The 17,405-nt window shown below is 42.1% G+C and overlaps 1 protein-coding gene across 1 annotated transcript in view; it reads left to right on the top strand.

Moving 5' to 3' along the window:
• ARHGAP20 (Rho GTPase activating protein 20) overlaps positions 1-16,782 on the top strand; it is a 56,755-nt gene extending 39,973 nt beyond the window's left edge. The window contains 9 exon segments of the mRNA XM_021525705.2: positions 553-619; positions 2,489-2,671; positions 6,869-7,047; positions 10,028-10,189; positions 11,183-11,292; positions 11,539-11,728; positions 12,181-12,292; positions 13,853-14,851; positions 14,854-16,782. Coding sequence (XP_021381380.2) covers positions 553-619; positions 2,489-2,671; positions 6,869-7,047; positions 10,028-10,189; positions 11,183-11,292; positions 11,539-11,728; positions 12,181-12,292; positions 13,853-14,851; positions 14,854-14,897 — 2,046 coding nt within the window. The 3' untranslated portion in view covers positions 14,898-16,782.
• The last annotated feature ends 623 nt before the right edge of the window (positions 16,783-17,405 follow it).

Genomic DNA, 17,405 nt, shown 5'->3' on the forward strand with positions numbered 1-17,405 from the left:
CACACGTAAGAGCTGCACAAAAAGGCTGACAGCAGCCTTACAGCAAGATTTTGGGGCAGCACTGAGAGCCATGAGCCTGGGGCTGTCATCCTTGCCTCAGCATCATTAGGGTGGGCTCAGATCTCAGGTGAAGGCTCTCCTGCCCTGTCAGTCACAGGATGCTGTTGGCTCACCAGCCTGAGCTCCTCCTGCTTAGGGATGTAGAAAATCTGTGGAATGCGTGGAGCAGAGTAGTGAAATGGGCATCCATCCCTCTGCTGCCAGGAGGCACTCCAGTCTGAGGGACAGAATTGGAGGCAAGTCTCCCCCTTTTTCTTCAGAAATGATGGGCTCCAGCACCTCTCACTGCTCAGGGCTAAACCCAGGTCACATAAACCACAAAGCACATGACAGACACACTGAAGGAATTTTGCTGGTGGCAGACTTGGGTACTGCAAATCTGCACCTTTGACCCTGCTGGCAAGGTGCAGATTATCCTTTGATTGTGAGAAACTTTATTTGAGAACCTGTCCTTAATGGCTGACAAACTGATTCTTAATATTGGTTTTAAAGGGCTCTGAAAAAGACTACAAGCTATGGGTGATTTCAGGAAGAGAACATGCTCCTTACCCTCTTATTGGTAAGTTGTTGACACTGCTTTGTTTTTCAAGACTCACTCAGTTACTACTGCTGTAGAAAGCAAGAAATAGAGAGAAGACTGAAATTCAGTTTCCTCTTTTGTTTTTCCTGTTTTTTCTCTTACTTCTCTATCACGTGAGTTTGCCTATCTGGGAATCTAGTGAAATGGTCATCCTTTGTTTTGAAGAGCAATTGTCTGCTTGTGTCACTAAGGTTGAAAAAGTTCATTTATTTCTGCCCCAGTTTTGCTGCATGAGCCCCAGTGTTTGTGCAGAGTTGGCCTCTTTAGTCACCTCCTCTTCTGGAGGTTGTCCAGCTTTCCCATGTTTCTTCCTACATCTCCATAGCATTGTCCCCTCCCCAGCAAAACTCAGCAGAGTTTTGAGAAGTGATCTTTCCTTTCGCAACTCAAGCTAACTGATTCAAGGGGTCTTTTCCAATCCTGTAATTCTCATTCTGGCTGATAGTTCCCTTATTGATTTTCTAAAATGCTTTTCAGAACATTTCAGGACCAGGAATCAGCACAAATCCTAGAAGTGATTGGATGGAGTGATTTGATTTTGGCCCATGAGTCACTAAGAACAAATCCCTTTCCGTTAGTGAGAACATTTTCCTGTAGAAACCCAGCATTACTTGTGTTGTATGAGTTTGCAGATGATTAGAGAAGAAAAACTTGTGGATTTTCTGTTTTTTTCCCTTCAAATCTAATCCCAGTAAATCTTAGCATTCCTTCTCAAAGCAGTCCTAGTTACAAATGCTTCACTGGAGTCAGATAACATTAATATTTATAAAATGTCTAACTTGTGTACCTTATAGAAAGTGCAAATTGTTTTGCCTTTGAAACATACCAGACTTTGGGTTTCTGACCATTATTGTGTATCTTCATCAGATAGAACCAGAGAATTCAGAAATGGGAAAGGCCTTTCTAATTGACTCACTCTCAATGCAAATTCAAGTTGCCATCCTTGGAAAAGAAGAATCTGACTTGAAAGTGATGCTGTTCTTGATACTTATGCAAAGGTTTATTAGATAAGGCAAAATTTTATTATAGATGCACATCAGAAGCAGGGTTTGACTGTGTCATAGCTTCATACTATAATCTCAAATAACATCTATTCTCATAGTTTTCAAGTCTAACTGCAAGCTAACTAAAACATCTTAGCATTGCATCCACATTTAATATATTTAATCCACCAGGTCTTTAGACAAGTCGGAAAAGCATCTTTCCGGTGGCATTTGTGAAAGCTCCTCCAGAAATGAATTGCCTCTGTGTAGTCCCCAAAGATGCTGGTTAAAGCCAAGCATAGCTCATTTGCATCAGCCCTGTGATTAATGTTTCCTTCCTGTTTCAGCCTCAGATAGGAACCATAATTGTGTCTCACTTGACTGAGTTGATGGCTGTTGGACTTAACGTGTTGAGGGAGGAAATATCACTTCCACACTGGAATTTTTTGGTTTTGCATGCTCATCAGAAATTTGACGTGAGTGATCCCAAAATCTCATTTTTCTCCAGAATCATGTGAGCAAGCAGTACCTAAACTTTCAGTGCCACAATAAAAGCAGTAGAAAGACTAAACACTGAATTCAGAAATGGTCACTTTAATGTTTTTCTGATGGTCTTTTATGTGATACAGCTGTAATAGATCGGATTTTACTTTTACATCTGTTTAACTACACCAAACATGGTAACTCCCTATCTGCCAGTGTATGATTTATGCCAGTGCAAATATGGAGAAAAGCATAAATTCTTAGATTACTGAGAAAGTGCTGCGGGCCAGCAAGCAAAAATCTGCTTTTCCTTCAGGGCAGATGGAGTTTTGCAAGTCTCCAGTCAATCCAACAGAGATTATTACGATTTCTCTTTGAACAGGACATGAATATCCCTTTGGAATTAAAATGAGCCACATTCGTGATGCTATGCCCCACGGATCAAAGCACTGTGCCTGCCCCAGGCAGCTTCAGGGCCCTTTCTTGACGGAGCAGCTGCCCCAGGAGCTGCAGTGCCAGTTTGTGCTGAAGCCCAGCCAGGTGGCCGTGTGCCAGCAGCTGAACGGTACGTGGTCCTCGCACCCCCATCTCTCCCCACAGCCTGGCCACCTGGCTCTGCTGCAGAAGGCAAATGTGCCAGGCTGGGGGCATAGCAGGAAGCACAGGGGGGCGTGCAGGTGTATCTTCCAGCTGCTCGGGGCATTTTGCAGTGTAGCTCTCACTGATCTGAGTGTGCTGTTGTATGTGTGTCATCTTTGTAAGTTACATTTTGACAAGCTGCCTGTCAAGTGATTGTTCTAAAGTCAGCAAAAGAAAGACAGAATCTCTCCCCTGCAATTTTTGTGAGTCTGTTGGCTGAGCTTTTCTCTGCAGCCATTGCTGTGGCCTGTAACAAGGCAGGATGGTTTCACGGTTCAAGAGTCAAGGCTTGACTTTGGCACAGAATTCCCACGCAACATTTGGCAGCATCCTTCATCTCAATAAGGTACTTAGGACTACACACCTACCTCACTGGGACTCTCAAGTGGCAAAGTCTAGGCAGGTACTTGGGTACCTAGATGAGGTGAACTATCGGAACTTTATTTCAGTGCTCTTTGAGTAAAATAAAGAAGGTAGTATTTTCTTCTGCCTTTGGCTTTAATGCTATAAAAATATGAGCACCTGCTCTCTGTTTTGTACTCTGTTGTGAACAACACAATGACTGCTCTCTGCTCATGATAAAACAAATAAGGAGATAGTGACAGGGTTGGGAAATTAGACTTAAGGCAAGGATACCTCCCATGGTGTGTTTTTGTTGCTCTTAACACTAGTGTTCTCAGCTGAATTAGGAACTCTGCCCTATTTCACCATTAATAACCGTATAATATAAAAAATAACATTCACACTGTTATTTTGGGCACTCCCCAATACTTAAAATCTCCCACAATATATTAATAGAATCCATTTGTAATGGTTTTAGAAATTAAATACAGTGAAGCTATACCAGAGTCCATTACAAATTATTCTGGAAATTGATTATATTTTATATAAATTAATTTCCTTTCCACATGCATTTATCCACCCCCTTCCCAGTAATTTGTATCATATATTACTTCATGGCATATTTTAAGAATGAGGCAATCTAGCAAAGGGGTGTAATTAGGTTTACAGGCCCGGCTTTGGCAGCTGATGTTGACTGGCAAAAGAAAATAGAAATGCAAATCAGGCCTGTAGAGTTCTAATGCAGATGTGTTATCATCAGTGCTGTGCAAGCTGCAGGAGTGGAGTGAGCCTGGCTTGGGGCAGCAGAAGCCTGGGGCAGCCTGCAGGTCATGCACAGGGACTGCACTAAATAGGAGAAAGAGGCTCTCAGTCCATTCAGCTTTCCTTCTTTCATCAGACAAAACCTCTTAAAGTGATGTATAGGTGTAACTGCTTACAAAGCAGGTTAGCTCACATACAGCACTGTTCTTTGTGCTTTTCCTAACTGTTTTGGGTTTGGGAAATGACAGAAATTACCTGCATGTAAGCCAAGGCTATGATCTGGCTTTTGAGCTTCAAATCAGCAAGCCAAAATCTGTGTTGGGTACCCTCTGGGCACACTGCCACAAACAGAGTAAATTCAGTATCTGTAACCCCACATTTCACTGTCACATGCTGTGCTGTCCTCCCTGCCATCACTTCCCTGCAGCGGGATACCACTGTGCTGGAGATGCTGTCCCTGCTGGAGGCAGCAAGGAGCAGCTACCCAGCTCCACCAGTGTGCACCACGGTGAGACAGCAGTGCAGGTGCTGACAGGCAGGCATGACTGACAGCTGGCCCTCATGGCAAGTAAGTGGCTGTGTGACACCAAATGCAGTGGTGTAATTGCATCAACTGTCCTGGCAGGATGGTTAAAAGAGTACAGGAGAATTTTCTATGTGGAAGAAATGGAGTGTTTCTGTTGCCTCTGCTGTAGCCTTTCAGCATGTAACAGGAATGGTCACCTACCAATTAAACATGGCCATTAAATTATGCCTGTGAGCACATTGTTAAATAGAGCTGAAGATTTATTTAGAAGTTTCCAGTTGGTTTCAAGGAGACAAAATGCCATTTCCATGGCTAGGACACTAACTATGAATAGACATTCCCTTCATGTAAAATATGAGCAGAAGAGGTGGCTGTTGTGAGCTCTGACCAAAGTTTTCCAACAAACTGGTATTAGTTTTTTTCTGATTCTGGCTTAGAATAATCCACCAAAGCAAGGCCATGAGGTCTTTGTGTGGAAATACTTCTGCAGAGCAATAATTGGCATATGTCTGGGCTGAGAGGGGTCTGGCCTTCTAGTATTATAGTTTTGCACAGGTTCAAGGAAAGAAAGTGTACACCCACCCCTTCTCATCTCCTCTTCAGCTTCAGACTTGTGAACAGCCTTAAAAAAAATGAGTTTTCCTGGTTTGAAGTGCATGTTAGTTTTTGAGGGACAGGGAATTTCATTGCCACACATGAGTTGTTAGTTTCTGCCCTGGTATGCTGAAGAACACTGGCTAAGATTTCCTTCTTGTCCCAGGAGAGAGCTGCAGTTTGTTGCAATGACCCCTTGTTCAAATTCTCAGTTTGAGACATGGCTGTTAAGGGAGGAACCATCAATAAGAGACTGAGAGGAGTTCCTAATTTGAAGACTCTTTTTTAAAATTCACTTCTGCTATTCCTTTTTCTCCAAAATAGCATATTAATTTTTGCTTCCAGAGATCTACAGGGTTTACCGAAAAAACCACCAATGTGTATTTGCTGTTGTGTCACTAGAACGCTGGCAAACCTTCATTTGTAAAGCAAACGTTATTCAGGTGCTACTATCAGCTCATCTAAAGGAAAAAATTTCATTTTGAAAGTTACAGGTCAGTTATGGTCTCCCAAAACATGATGTGTCAAGCCTTAGACACTGCCACACTTACATTTCTTGAAGCTTTAGACTGCTTAAAATTTATATCCTCATTATTTTTATGAAAAGCATTTTTCTTCAGGCTTTCACATTCATATGTTCACATTTTGAGTTAAACTATAACTTTTCATTCTGTAAGCATCTAATGAAAAGACTTCCACCCATTCCCAAAGGGAGCATGATCTGGAATGGAATGACGTATAATGAAAATCACTCTTTGAGCTAAAAACCAAATTCTAATAAAGTATATAAGAGAAATGTATTGGAGAAAAACCAAATTCCAATAAAGTATAGGAGAGAAAACGTATTGTACCACAATCCTTAATTCTGCAAGCCTTGCTTCTGGCCTCCAAAACAGTAGAAAGTAAAATGTTTGTGAGAACCAGCTAATTAAAATGTGTATGGGGTTGGCAAGCAACTAAATCAATGCTGATTGCCTTTGAAAACATTTCAGAAAGGAAAAATATATCAGAATAAGTTTTTCCCAGTTAGCACTTCTGTCATAAACAGTCTGCACTCCTTTTCCTTATAGCAGTAACCCATGCTGTTAAGAAGGCTTCACAGTGGCTGATGTTGAGAAAGGCCATATAAAAACCCCTTTTTTGTGTCCCAGTACTTTTATTTCCTTCTTTCCACATTTCAAATGAGTGTTTCAGTTACTACGCCTGTGTCAATATCGGATGAGATCTGTTCCAGTGGAGACAAGCAGAACCCATCAGTGTTCTGGCAGCATGCTGCAATGCCATCTGGAAGGCATTGATTAAAGGGCAGGCACCGTGCCTGGGCCACGGTCAGCAAATGCTTGGAGTGAGGACACTGATGATGCTCTTGCCTTGTGGAGAAGAGAGCAAAGACAGTGCCTTTTCTTGGCCTGAAAATGCCCCAGCCCATTAGTTGACTCTGGTGGTATTTGTGGGGAGAGTCTCCCACATTATCAGGAGAGCTAGGATCACCTTGGACAGCATGCTGAGGTGAGGGCAGTGGATTTGCCGCTGTGGGTGGAAAATGAGTTATTTAGCATAGTGCAGCTCTGTGTGAAGTCAGCAAGGCTGAGGTTTGCCAACCTGCATTTGGTGGAGAGTGCTGACACTGCTCCAGCAGTGCAGGGCAGATCCTGGTGATCTCCTTTGGGGCATGAGTGAGGCAACACATTCTACACACACACACACACACACACAAACACACACACACACACACACACACAGAGGTATGTACATGGTGGATTAGGCTTAGCTGGATGCAAGGAGTTGGTTGAGTTCATGACATTTTTTCCTTTGAAACCATAGCAACCACCAAAACTCAAACACTGGAACTAGAATTGAAATGCATTTCTCATAATAAACACCTTTCTCTTTCCCCAGACTTAAGCCAAAAGTCATTTAAAAGGAAAAGATCTATCATAAATTGGGCTTTTTGGCGTGGCCCAGGCAGTCACTTGGACAACGCACCCCTCTCCTCAACATCTGCTGCTCCTGGGAAGCTCTTTGGCCTCTTACTAACAGCCATCTGTGAGGATGACAACCTGCCCAAACCTCTCTTGGTGAGTCCCAGGCTCAGGGTTGGGTCTTACAGTGGTGGAATTTCTCTGTGTGGTAAATGAGGAAATGTTTGTAAATGGGACACTGAAATTACTCAAGCGAAGAAACCAGAAAGGTTTCCATAGGGAAACCTCATTTGTGATTGCAAGAACTTTGGTTTTGAACATATACTGTGGTCAGCCCCAGTTAATAACAGCTTGGGAAATGCATGTGATCAGTCTGCTGCTCTGGGCTATTTCTCCTTTATAGCCCATGCTGTAAGGCTGGTTTCCTAATCCTCACTTACACAGTGTAAATAAATGCCACATTCACACATACTTTTTAAACCACTCCCAACATCTTTGTAAAATCCCCACATCCATAAATGTCTCATCTACTGTCCCATATAGGCAGCCCACGCATGCATAAAAATGCCACCTGCCCATAATTAGGCAATTTCAGAGCCTTTCTTGAAGTCATTCCAGGCCAGGCAAGCACTCCCGAGTCCTCATTTTTGGTCTGACAGCACCACTGCAAAAAATAGGTGGGAATGTGGAGGCTACAGTAGCATCTTTTCATCCTGTCTTGAGGGAGCTCTGGTGCTGTGGGTGCTCTGAAAACCAGCTTAGAACCACGAGAAAGGTTGTCCTAGAGCCCATTCCTAGGCGTAATTAGGGGCATGTATGTATGTGGCATTTTTGGTCATTATAAGGCCCTGTTGTCAGTACAGCAGATGAAGTGTTTACAGTGTGGGAATGAGCCCTGCAGGATTGGGCCCTTCATCCTAACAGCCTGACTTCTGGCTGGGAGAAATTGCCAGAAACCCGCTGAAGTCAGTGAGCTCATACTAGATTACAAGAAGAGATGTTATGTCTCCTAAGCTGGTGCTTGATGTGCTGCTTTACCACTGCCTGAATAGTGAATCATACCAGGATCTTGAAACATCCTTAATAGTGTCTTAATAGGTCTTTAAATAGTGTTTGCTTTTGAAGGAGAAGTGTGCATTTTCATTATTTAGGTTATTTAAATAAGCTCTCCAGAGATGGACTCCGTATGGCTATGATCACCTGATCTCTCCTCTCTGTTTAAGAGATGAGCCAATGCTGCATTTCAGAAGTTTATCCAAAACTTAAATAATAGTAAATTTTTATTTGAAAAAAATCCCCAAAGTTACTAAGCATAGAATCACAACTTGATAGACTTTGTGCTTTGAATTTTAAACACTTTGTTTATACCACAAAATATAACTTTCTTCTGAATTCATGCAGCATCTCTGGACAATAGAAGGCTGGGGGACTGAATGGGATTTACCTGCAAGAGAAAGAAAAGATCTGGGATGAATGCTGCAGGCATGCTGGATAACTGCTTCAGAGCTTCCAGCTTGCTTTCACAGCTGAAGGGCTCTCCTAGCCATTGCAAAAGATCTTTGTAAAGTGCTCTTTTAGTCATTGCTAAAAGAGATAGTGAATTGTCTTGCACCATAGCTTCATTCTTGTAATTTCATCTTGGCATGGTTAGTTTGATAGGGGCTTACCCTTTTTATCTTGTGAATACTTTGTTCAAAATGTATTTTCAAAGTGTTTGTTCATGTGTTAACATCCTGTGCTGTGGGATTCAGCCTGTTTTGATGGGAGAGCTCTAAGTTCCTGCAAAGAGAATGAAAATGCTGGCATGAGTCCTGCTGCCATGAAGGTGCTCCTCCAAAGCATCTGCACTTCCATGAATTCTTGATCTTGGACTTCTGCAAGAGTGAGAAAGAAACATTAAATAATAAAACCAAAAGTAATAGCTTCCATTAGACTTAATTTGCTCTGCTGTATGGCAGGAAGACCTACCTTACAGCCCAGACTAGGAAAGTCCCCAAACTCCATTCCTTGTCCATTACTGTTCACTAATTCAGTTTAATGATGATGGACCAGTGTCCCAGGACCCTCCCTCCATGTCCCTTTTCTTGCCATCATTTTTAATAGCTTGGTTCTCAGGCCACTGTGTGCATACAGATAATCCCAGAGACTGTCTGCATGTGTTTCCCCTTCTAAAAACATACACATGACACATTCTACATTGCATGGAGCAGGCCTGCAAGAGTCTGACCTGCATGTCTGAGAGATGGCCCTCAGGAGACTGCAGAGAACTAAGCATCTGGCAAATATCCTGAACATGTTATCTCAGGAGAAGTTTCTGCCTTTCCTTTTCTCCTTGTTTTCCTCTTACTATTTAACAGAAAAAATCAGTCCCTGCTGTTATTTTAAAAGCTAGACAGGAATCTGCTTGTTTTCCCTTCTCTGTAATAAGCTGTCTACTTGTTTAATCGTATGCAACCTCACTGGCTTCAGGGAAGCCACAAGCTGTGCTTTATCCCCTTTGGAGTGACCTCCCAAGCAGGAGCACCTTGCCTCAGAGTTGGTTCTGCTGACAGCCCTGAGCTGCTTGCAGAGTCTGATACCACTCACAAGCAGCAAAGGGGTAAAAACCTGACTCTGATCTGCTGTAGAAGTGCAGATGTATATTAACAAACAAAGCACATTCTAGTTTAGATAAAATTCTCTTTTTTTCAGGTAACAACAGTGAAACAGAATTCTGTCTGTGGTTGGTGATAATATTAACTACAAAGATGAGCAGTGAGGGTCTCATATCTTTCTGCAAAGCAATGTCTGGCAGAGGCCACTGTCAAATGCAAAGCTTTGAATTAGACAAACCACTCTCCTTTTCCCATACCAAATTAAATTACTTAGCTGAAACTTTCATTGTTGCTGGTTCATGAAGGAGTGGCAGCACAGTATTTCTGAGGGGATGGTTTCCAAAATGAGAGCTACAAATCACAACTTTGCAGTGCAGTTTGGCATGGTTTGGAAGATGAACCTTGACTTGTGTTTGATTTCTGATATTTTTTAGGACTAAAATGTTTTCAGCTGTGGCAAAAATGGCAAAACTACTTTTTAGTGGCACTGGACAATAAAATATATTTATGATAAATCCTCTTTGCCTTTCTAATTTTTTTAGGACATGCTTTCCCTACTTTACCAAGAAGGGCCTTCCACTAAGGGTATTTTCAGACGCTCTGGAAGTGCAAAAACGTTCAAAGAGCTGAAGGAGAAGCTTGATTTAGGCACTGAGGTGGACCTGGCCCGTGAATCCATATTTGTGACAGCATCTTTGTTTAAGGTATGTGAAGAATATTCCTATCTCTCTTCTTGAGTGAGAGCAGCACAGATCCTGTGCTCAACAAGGGAGGGCTTTTCTCCAGGGACAGGCCCAAAGAGGAATGAATTAACAGGAGTAGAGTGGCACATGAACCTTGTGAGGATCTCCACAGGAGGCTACTACTGAATTAGGATGAGGAAGAGGAGTAGCCAGCTTGTTTTGCTGACACCTTTCCTGAGGTCTGTGCTACAGCCTGGTCCTGTTACTCTGCATATGAAATACTAAAAGGCATGTATGCAGACCAGTCTCTTGACACACCAGTACTACCCTACACTGCAAATCCTAATGAGTTTATAGTGTTGCCATAAATATCTGGATTATTTTTTCCATGCATTATATAGTCTTGTATGTCAAAACCAATGTTCCTTGTGCAAAAAAAGCATCATAGCTTCCCTTACCATACTTATTTTGGGAAGCTAAGATTTGACCTTCCTAAACTGCAACAATTTCCATGCCCATGGTTGGGATGTTAGGAAAGAGAAGTAGCAGGACTATCAATGACTAGTTTAAGTACTCCACTGATTCAGGGAAGGAAGGTAGTGATGCTTTGGAGTACTTATGGTCTGAAGGTATTTGAGCTTGTCAGCTGAGGAGAAGAAACAGAGACTACAGATGAAGTGAAGTGATAAGTAAAGACAGACATTATGTAACATCAAAATAGCTGGTCTCACTGCAGATCTTTTAGTTCAGCAATATCAGATGAAGCATTCAAATACCTCTGTTTTGGCAGGAAAGGGTAGAGAAAGGCTGGAAAATAATCACTTTCAGCATAAGCTAAAGTGCCTCTATCTCAGATAATTTTCTTCTGGTTTTGGTGGTTGTGTGTAACAATATACTTGCCAGAGAGTGCTGTCCTATTGATACATCCTCTTGTATCTGTGTATCTTATTCCTACTCCTTCACATGCCCCAGAACAGCTGCTCACATGTTTTGTTCCTCTTTTCTCTTGATAAGGATTTTCTTCGCAACATCCCAGGCAGTATTTTATCATCCCAGCTGTGTGATAAGTGGGTCTCTGTGCTGGATCAAGGAAATAATGAAGAGAAGATAAAAAGCATCCAAAGGTAGTTATTTATATTCTCTACATTATTTTCTTATAAATTTATATCCCAGAGTGCAGAATCACAAATTTTTAACTTGCAATTATATTTTTTTTTAACAAGAACAAGAACAAGAACATCTCTTTGATGCCCTCCCTGGTTTAATTAGCGGACCATGTTACCCTGTTTCTGCATTTTCATTATTTGACTTGTGTATATCTATGGAAAGTGGTCACTAATGTGAAGAATTCTGTTTTTATATGTTTTCAGGTTAATAGAACACCTCCCCAGAGCTAATGTTGTTCTCTTACGTTACATCTTTGGAGTACTGCATGGGATAGAAATGCGATCTGAAGAGAACCAGATGAATGCATTTAATCTAGCTGTCTGCATTGCACCTAGCCTGCTCTGGCCTCCTGTATCCTCCACTCCTGATATAGAAAGTGAATTTATTAAAAAGGTAAGAAACACTTCAGTGTAGCAGCAAACCAAACCACCCTTCATCCCATTCAACCAGGCTGTCGGTTGCAAACATGGGAACACCCAGTATCTCTTCAGTTCAGGAATTATCCTCTTATCAGGGCTCCAGCAACATTCATCAATCCATTGTCATAACCTTCCTGGAAGAAGGGGAGAGAGGTCATAAAGCAATGCCCAGTGTATCAGCAAAATGCTTCTCTCATCAAGAAGATCTCTGGTTGTGGTGACCTTGGTGCAGGAAAGAGTAGAATGGAAAAGATGTTTACAAGGATGTGTACCAGGACAGTTTATCAGGCCCAGGAGACAGAGAGATTAGTTTCTGGCTGCCTTCATGGATGACAGTTTGCTCCTGTTCCTCATCTGTATGGTGAGCTTGTCCTGAGTTGAGTAATAGAAGATCTGACATCTCTCTCTCCTATTGCTTTGTTGCAGATTTCTAGTCTGGTACAGTTCCTCATTGAAAATTGCTGCAGGATTTTTGGAGATGAAATTACCTCTCTCTTTGGAGAAATACTGATGACATGCAAGAGAGAGAACAGCTCAGGTAATGCAGTTTGGTGTTTTGATCCCATTAAGACAGATAAACTCAGCCAGGCAAAAGACTACTATATTCCATGGAAGAATGCTGTTCCTTCTTCATGTGGTTTTCCCAGATACTTCTGTTCTTTTTCCACTCAATTCCCCAAAGAATTGGTCATAGTCACAAATTCAGCTTACCACAGACCTGGATCATATCATAAAATTCTTTCACAAAGACTCTTGCTCCTATACCGGTCTCTGAACCACTATGGTTAAAAACGGAGGGAGGGGAAACAAAGAATAAAGAAAGAAAAAAACCTCTCAAATCTAGAATTTTTGCATCAGCCTGTGTTTTCCCAAAATATCAGGTCAGTGATCAAGAATGGTCATAATACAGCTGTCACACCATTACATTAGGGTTGAAAGTGTCTATTCACTATCAAAAGAGACAGATCTCCAGAGTTTTAATGGGACATCCAGATTTTGCTGCTAGCACAGAAAAACCTTGGAACTGGTGACTGAAAGTGTTTGGCAGACTACTTGACAGAGGTTTCCAAATTATCATTAATGCTTTTTTTCTCTCCAACCCTCTAATTTTGACTGGAGTTTTGTGTCTCTCCTTAAAGTATTTCCAAAGCAGCATTTTTGTAAAATACATTTTGTCACAGGTGGCCTGTACTGAAAATGGTAATGGCACTTGTGTCAGCATGTCTGACTGACTGTGTGTGGCTGTTTCAAACTCCTCATGCTCTGCCTTCAGTGAGATTGGGTGAAATTTGGCCTGCCCCCTTCCCAGGAGTGAAGCACATAAGATCTGCTGTGCTAGGATGTGGTGGCAGTGAGAGCTCAGACCCACGACAGGTCACAGCAGCTGAATGAGCTTTCAGGCAGGCACTGAGGCATGGTGACTGCCTGTGCATGAACCGTGTCTGCTGCAAATGTGAGATAAGGCAGCTTAGCCTAACCCAGAGCAAAAGAAATTTAATGTAATTCCAGTTATTGCTGGTACAGGATAGAGGCCAGGTGTGCACTGTGCAGTGCAAATGAGGTAGCTGTTTAAGCTGACCCTAAAACTTCACAGTGTTGCTCTTAAAAATATTGTATTTTCTGAAAGAAGTAGAGGTAAGAAGAATGCTCTGTTCTCTTCATTTGTCTAAAAGAAGGAAAGAAAGGTTAAATGTTGCTTTCAATATCCAATAATGAAAATAAAAAAATAAATAATTACCATATATGTATGTGTGTATGTAAATTATTGTTTACAGCTGGATTAGCCACTATCCACTTAAAAGAATCAAACCAAAGCAAAATCACAACAAAAACCCCCTAACCCTTATTTGTGTCATTATCATGTATTTCTTGACTGTACAGTAGCTTAGTACTCACTTCAGCTTCTTCAGTTCAAAATTAAGAGAGTAATTTTTTATGAAATTATTATTACTTTTGCTTGAAGGATCTTTACAGGGCAAATGCTCCTAATTTTCCTTAAAGGATATTTGCCAGGGGAAAAAAAAAAAAAAAAAAAGAAGCTGTTTGTCAAAAGAGTCGTTCAGTCACTGATGTGTTAACGCTTGGTTTGTCCTTGCAGATGTTGCTTCTCTCCATCAGAATGACTCTTCCTATGACAGCCTGGAAAATGAGGCGAATGATGAAGCTGACTCTTCCTCCAGTGACTGGATTAAAACCCATGATCTGGATAACAGAAGCAGGGAGTCTGTCTTCACTCTGAGCGATGGCGATTCGGAGCAGACGGAGGTGGACGAAATCCAAAGCCAAACCAAACTGAAACAGTTGGCAATTTCTGCCGACATGCACCCACAGTTTTCCATACAAGAAAGCTCAAATGAGTCTCCCTACTCCAGTGGTTTCCCCTCAGCAGCTACCTCGGGTGCTCCCAAGACTGTGAGGAGGCACCGGCGCTCCTCCGAGCCCGCAGTTGGCCTCCAGAGCTCCGGTTCCGCCCGCACCGATGCTGGGCGCGAGAAGGCAGCGCGCAAAGCCAGCTGTGACGTTGTCCTGTCTCACGAAGATGAGGAGTGTCTCTGCCTGCGCCGGTCGTTGCAGGCAGAAAGGCAAAAGCTCGGCAATCAGAGCTTGCTTGTAGGGATTAACGTTGGTAAAAGTGACGACACAAACAAAAACACTGAAAGGAAAGACCTGTCTCATTGTCTCCTTCCTCCAACGCCAGAGGGATTAAATATTTGCTCAGGATTTAGCTCTTTTAGCCAGTCTTCTTCTGGGACATCTCCATCTGTGTCGTCAATTTGCTCCCTGGACAGTGCTTTCTCCCAGTTTTCAGACCAGGCTCTGTTTACCTTAAGTGAAAACTCCTCCCCTTTTGATAGCGCTTTCCAGTTGCTAAAGAAACACGAGGACACTGCTGCTGCTGTGGCTGATGACTGTTTTCTTCCACCCACCACACTGCCACCATCTCCACAACCTACTGACACTGGGGCTGAGAGGTGCTTGGTGGGGCCCAGCAGCAGGTCAGCACCCCTGAAACCTACTGATGGAGCTGATGGCTGTTTCATTAAGCCTGACCTTCAGCCATTGCCTCTGAAAGTCACTGGGAGAGACAGACTTCATGATCAAAGAGGAGGTCTAGAAAAGCATTACAGCAATCCAAAGTTTGAAGAGACTGACCAAAGCTTTTTGCAGAGGAATCTTAATGCTTAAAATAAACACCATAAAGAAAATGCCTTTGGTGTTGATGTGTGTTCATTTTAAGTTTAACATCCAGATTGTTCAAATTTAATTGAGCAGTCTCTGGATTCACAGGTTTTCTTTTTTTAGGAAACTGAATAATGTTCCAATATAAAGCTTTGCAGGAACATTGCAGGAATAATAAAAATTGCTGAGAAGCAAGGAAACAGAAATCTCCTGAAAATCTGGAAGGGACCCAGGAGGTAACTAAGGCCAGTGTCCTCTTCCCTGACCCTGCGAGGGCAGCGGGCTGCCTGCTGGGCCTCTCTCCTTGACCACTTGAGTGTTGAGCCTTGCAGATGTGAGTCCCAGTCCTTTGTGCTTTTGATGTAGCGTGCAAAGTCAGCATAGCTTCCATAACTGTGGTATTATACTACTGTTCTGAAACTGATAAATATGACCTTCATTGTCCTCTAAGGAGTGTGTTGTTTTCTGTATGTTTATACAGTATGTTCAATAGGTGTAGTTATTTCTTTCATGCTGCAAAAGAAAGAAAAAAGTAAGGTCAAAAATGTGTAAAGGGAAACACTGAATCTTGTAACTAACACCTTGCAACTCTATGTTTCATTTATTGTGCTTTGTTGGCTGTTCTGTTCATGTTTAAGTTGTGAATAGTTTCTTAAAATTGCTGTAAATGGCATTATGTATTATTGCAAGCAGAACACATGTAATTTTATTATGCAACATCTAAAACATAAAACCACAGAATGGATTGGGTTGGAAAGGTCCTTAAAGATCATCCAGTTCCAACCTCCTGCCATAGAGACAGGGATACTTCCCACTAGACCAGGATGCTCAGAGCCCTATCCAACACAGCCTTGAGTACTTCCAGGGATGGGGCATCCACAGCTTCTTGGGGCAACCTGTTCTAGTGCTTCACCACTCTCTGAGTAGAATTTCCTCCTAATCTAATCCTGCTCTCCTATAGTTTAGAACCTTGCCCTTTGTCCTGCTGCTATCTGCCCTTATAAAAAGTCAGCTCCCTTCTTTTTATAAGCCCCCTTAAAGTACTGGAAGGCCTAAATGACGTCTTCCTGAAGCCTCCGCTTCTCTAGGCTTAACAATCCCAACTCTCTCAACATTTCCTCACAGAAGAATTTTCCACTTCTCTAATGTTCTTTATTGTCCTTCTCTGTGCTTGCTCCAACGAGTCCATGCTCTTCCTGTGCTGGGACCCCAGAGCTGATGCAGCCCTGCAGGTGGGGTCTGAGCAGAGCAGAGGGGCAGAATCCCCTCCCTGGCCCTGCTGCCCACCAGTGGATGCAGCCCGGGACACATTTGATCTTCCTGGGCTGTGGGAGCACGTTGACAGCTCATGCCCAGCCTCTCATCCTCCAGCACCTGCAAATCCTGCAGGGCTGCTCTCAGTGAGTTCTTCTCCCAGTCTGTACCTGTATCTGGGCTTGTCCTTAATCAGGACAAGGTGCAGCACCTTGCACTTAGACTTTTTGAACCTCCTGAGGTTCTCATGGGCCCACTTCTCAAGTTTGTCCAGGTGGCATGCCGTCCTTCTGTTGTATCAGCTGCACCTCTCAGCATCCTGTTACCTTCCAACCTGCCGAGGGTGCACTCAGTCTCACTGTCTGTGTCCTACATCATATAATATATTGGAGTAATGCATTATCTAAATGCTTTGAGTTTGTATAATATATCCTGTTAAATTTTGCTATTATATATGTTCTGAAAAAAATGTGTATTTTTGTATTTGCAAAAAACTGCTGCTAATTTTACAAGTTCCGTTTTGTTGTTACGGCACTGGTATTGATGTGTATGCATTCAATGCTATATATTAAATATTATTTGTTATGTCATAAATTCAGTTGATATTTTGTGGATTTTTTTTACCTGTCAGTTCTACAAGCTATTGCTGAAGCAGAATTCCCAATGATACCACTGAAAATCTTGTGTGAGAAAGGACTGAAACATTTTTCTTCCACTTTGGGTGGCATCATTCCTACTGCATGTCATCATCCTGTTGAATTTTGTAAATTCTAGTAGTTCTCTTTGTCTAGTGGTAGGAGGATGTTTTCAGCTAATGGGATTCAATCAACAATATGGAGGTGAAGAGAGATCTCATGGGATAATACCTATTAGGATTGGGAACAAGGAAAGGAGTGGAGTAAACTAATGAATGAGAACAAGATTTATTATTTAATATTATCAGTCTTCTTTTTCATATTCAGCTATTTTAATGAAAACAGTAGTATGCAGAATCTGATCTGTAATAGTCACCTTCTAAAGGTAAAATCTTTTGTATGCATTTTGAGACCTGGCATCTAACAGCCCTACATATACACCTACTTCAAAACAAACAAAGAAGACTGATTGACGTGATGCTATTTTGAAATAAAACAGCTACTCTGCATTTCCATTTCTTTTCAAAACAGTAAAAAGCGTATTGCCATGATGCCAAGTTTACATTGAGTAGCAAATACTGA

The sequence above is a fragment of the Lonchura striata genome, chromosome 2 (genome assembly GCF_046129695.1).
Source record: "Lonchura striata isolate bLonStr1 chromosome 2, bLonStr1.mat, whole genome shotgun sequence".
NCBI lineage: Eukaryota > Metazoa > Chordata > Aves > Passeriformes > Estrildidae > Lonchura > Lonchura striata.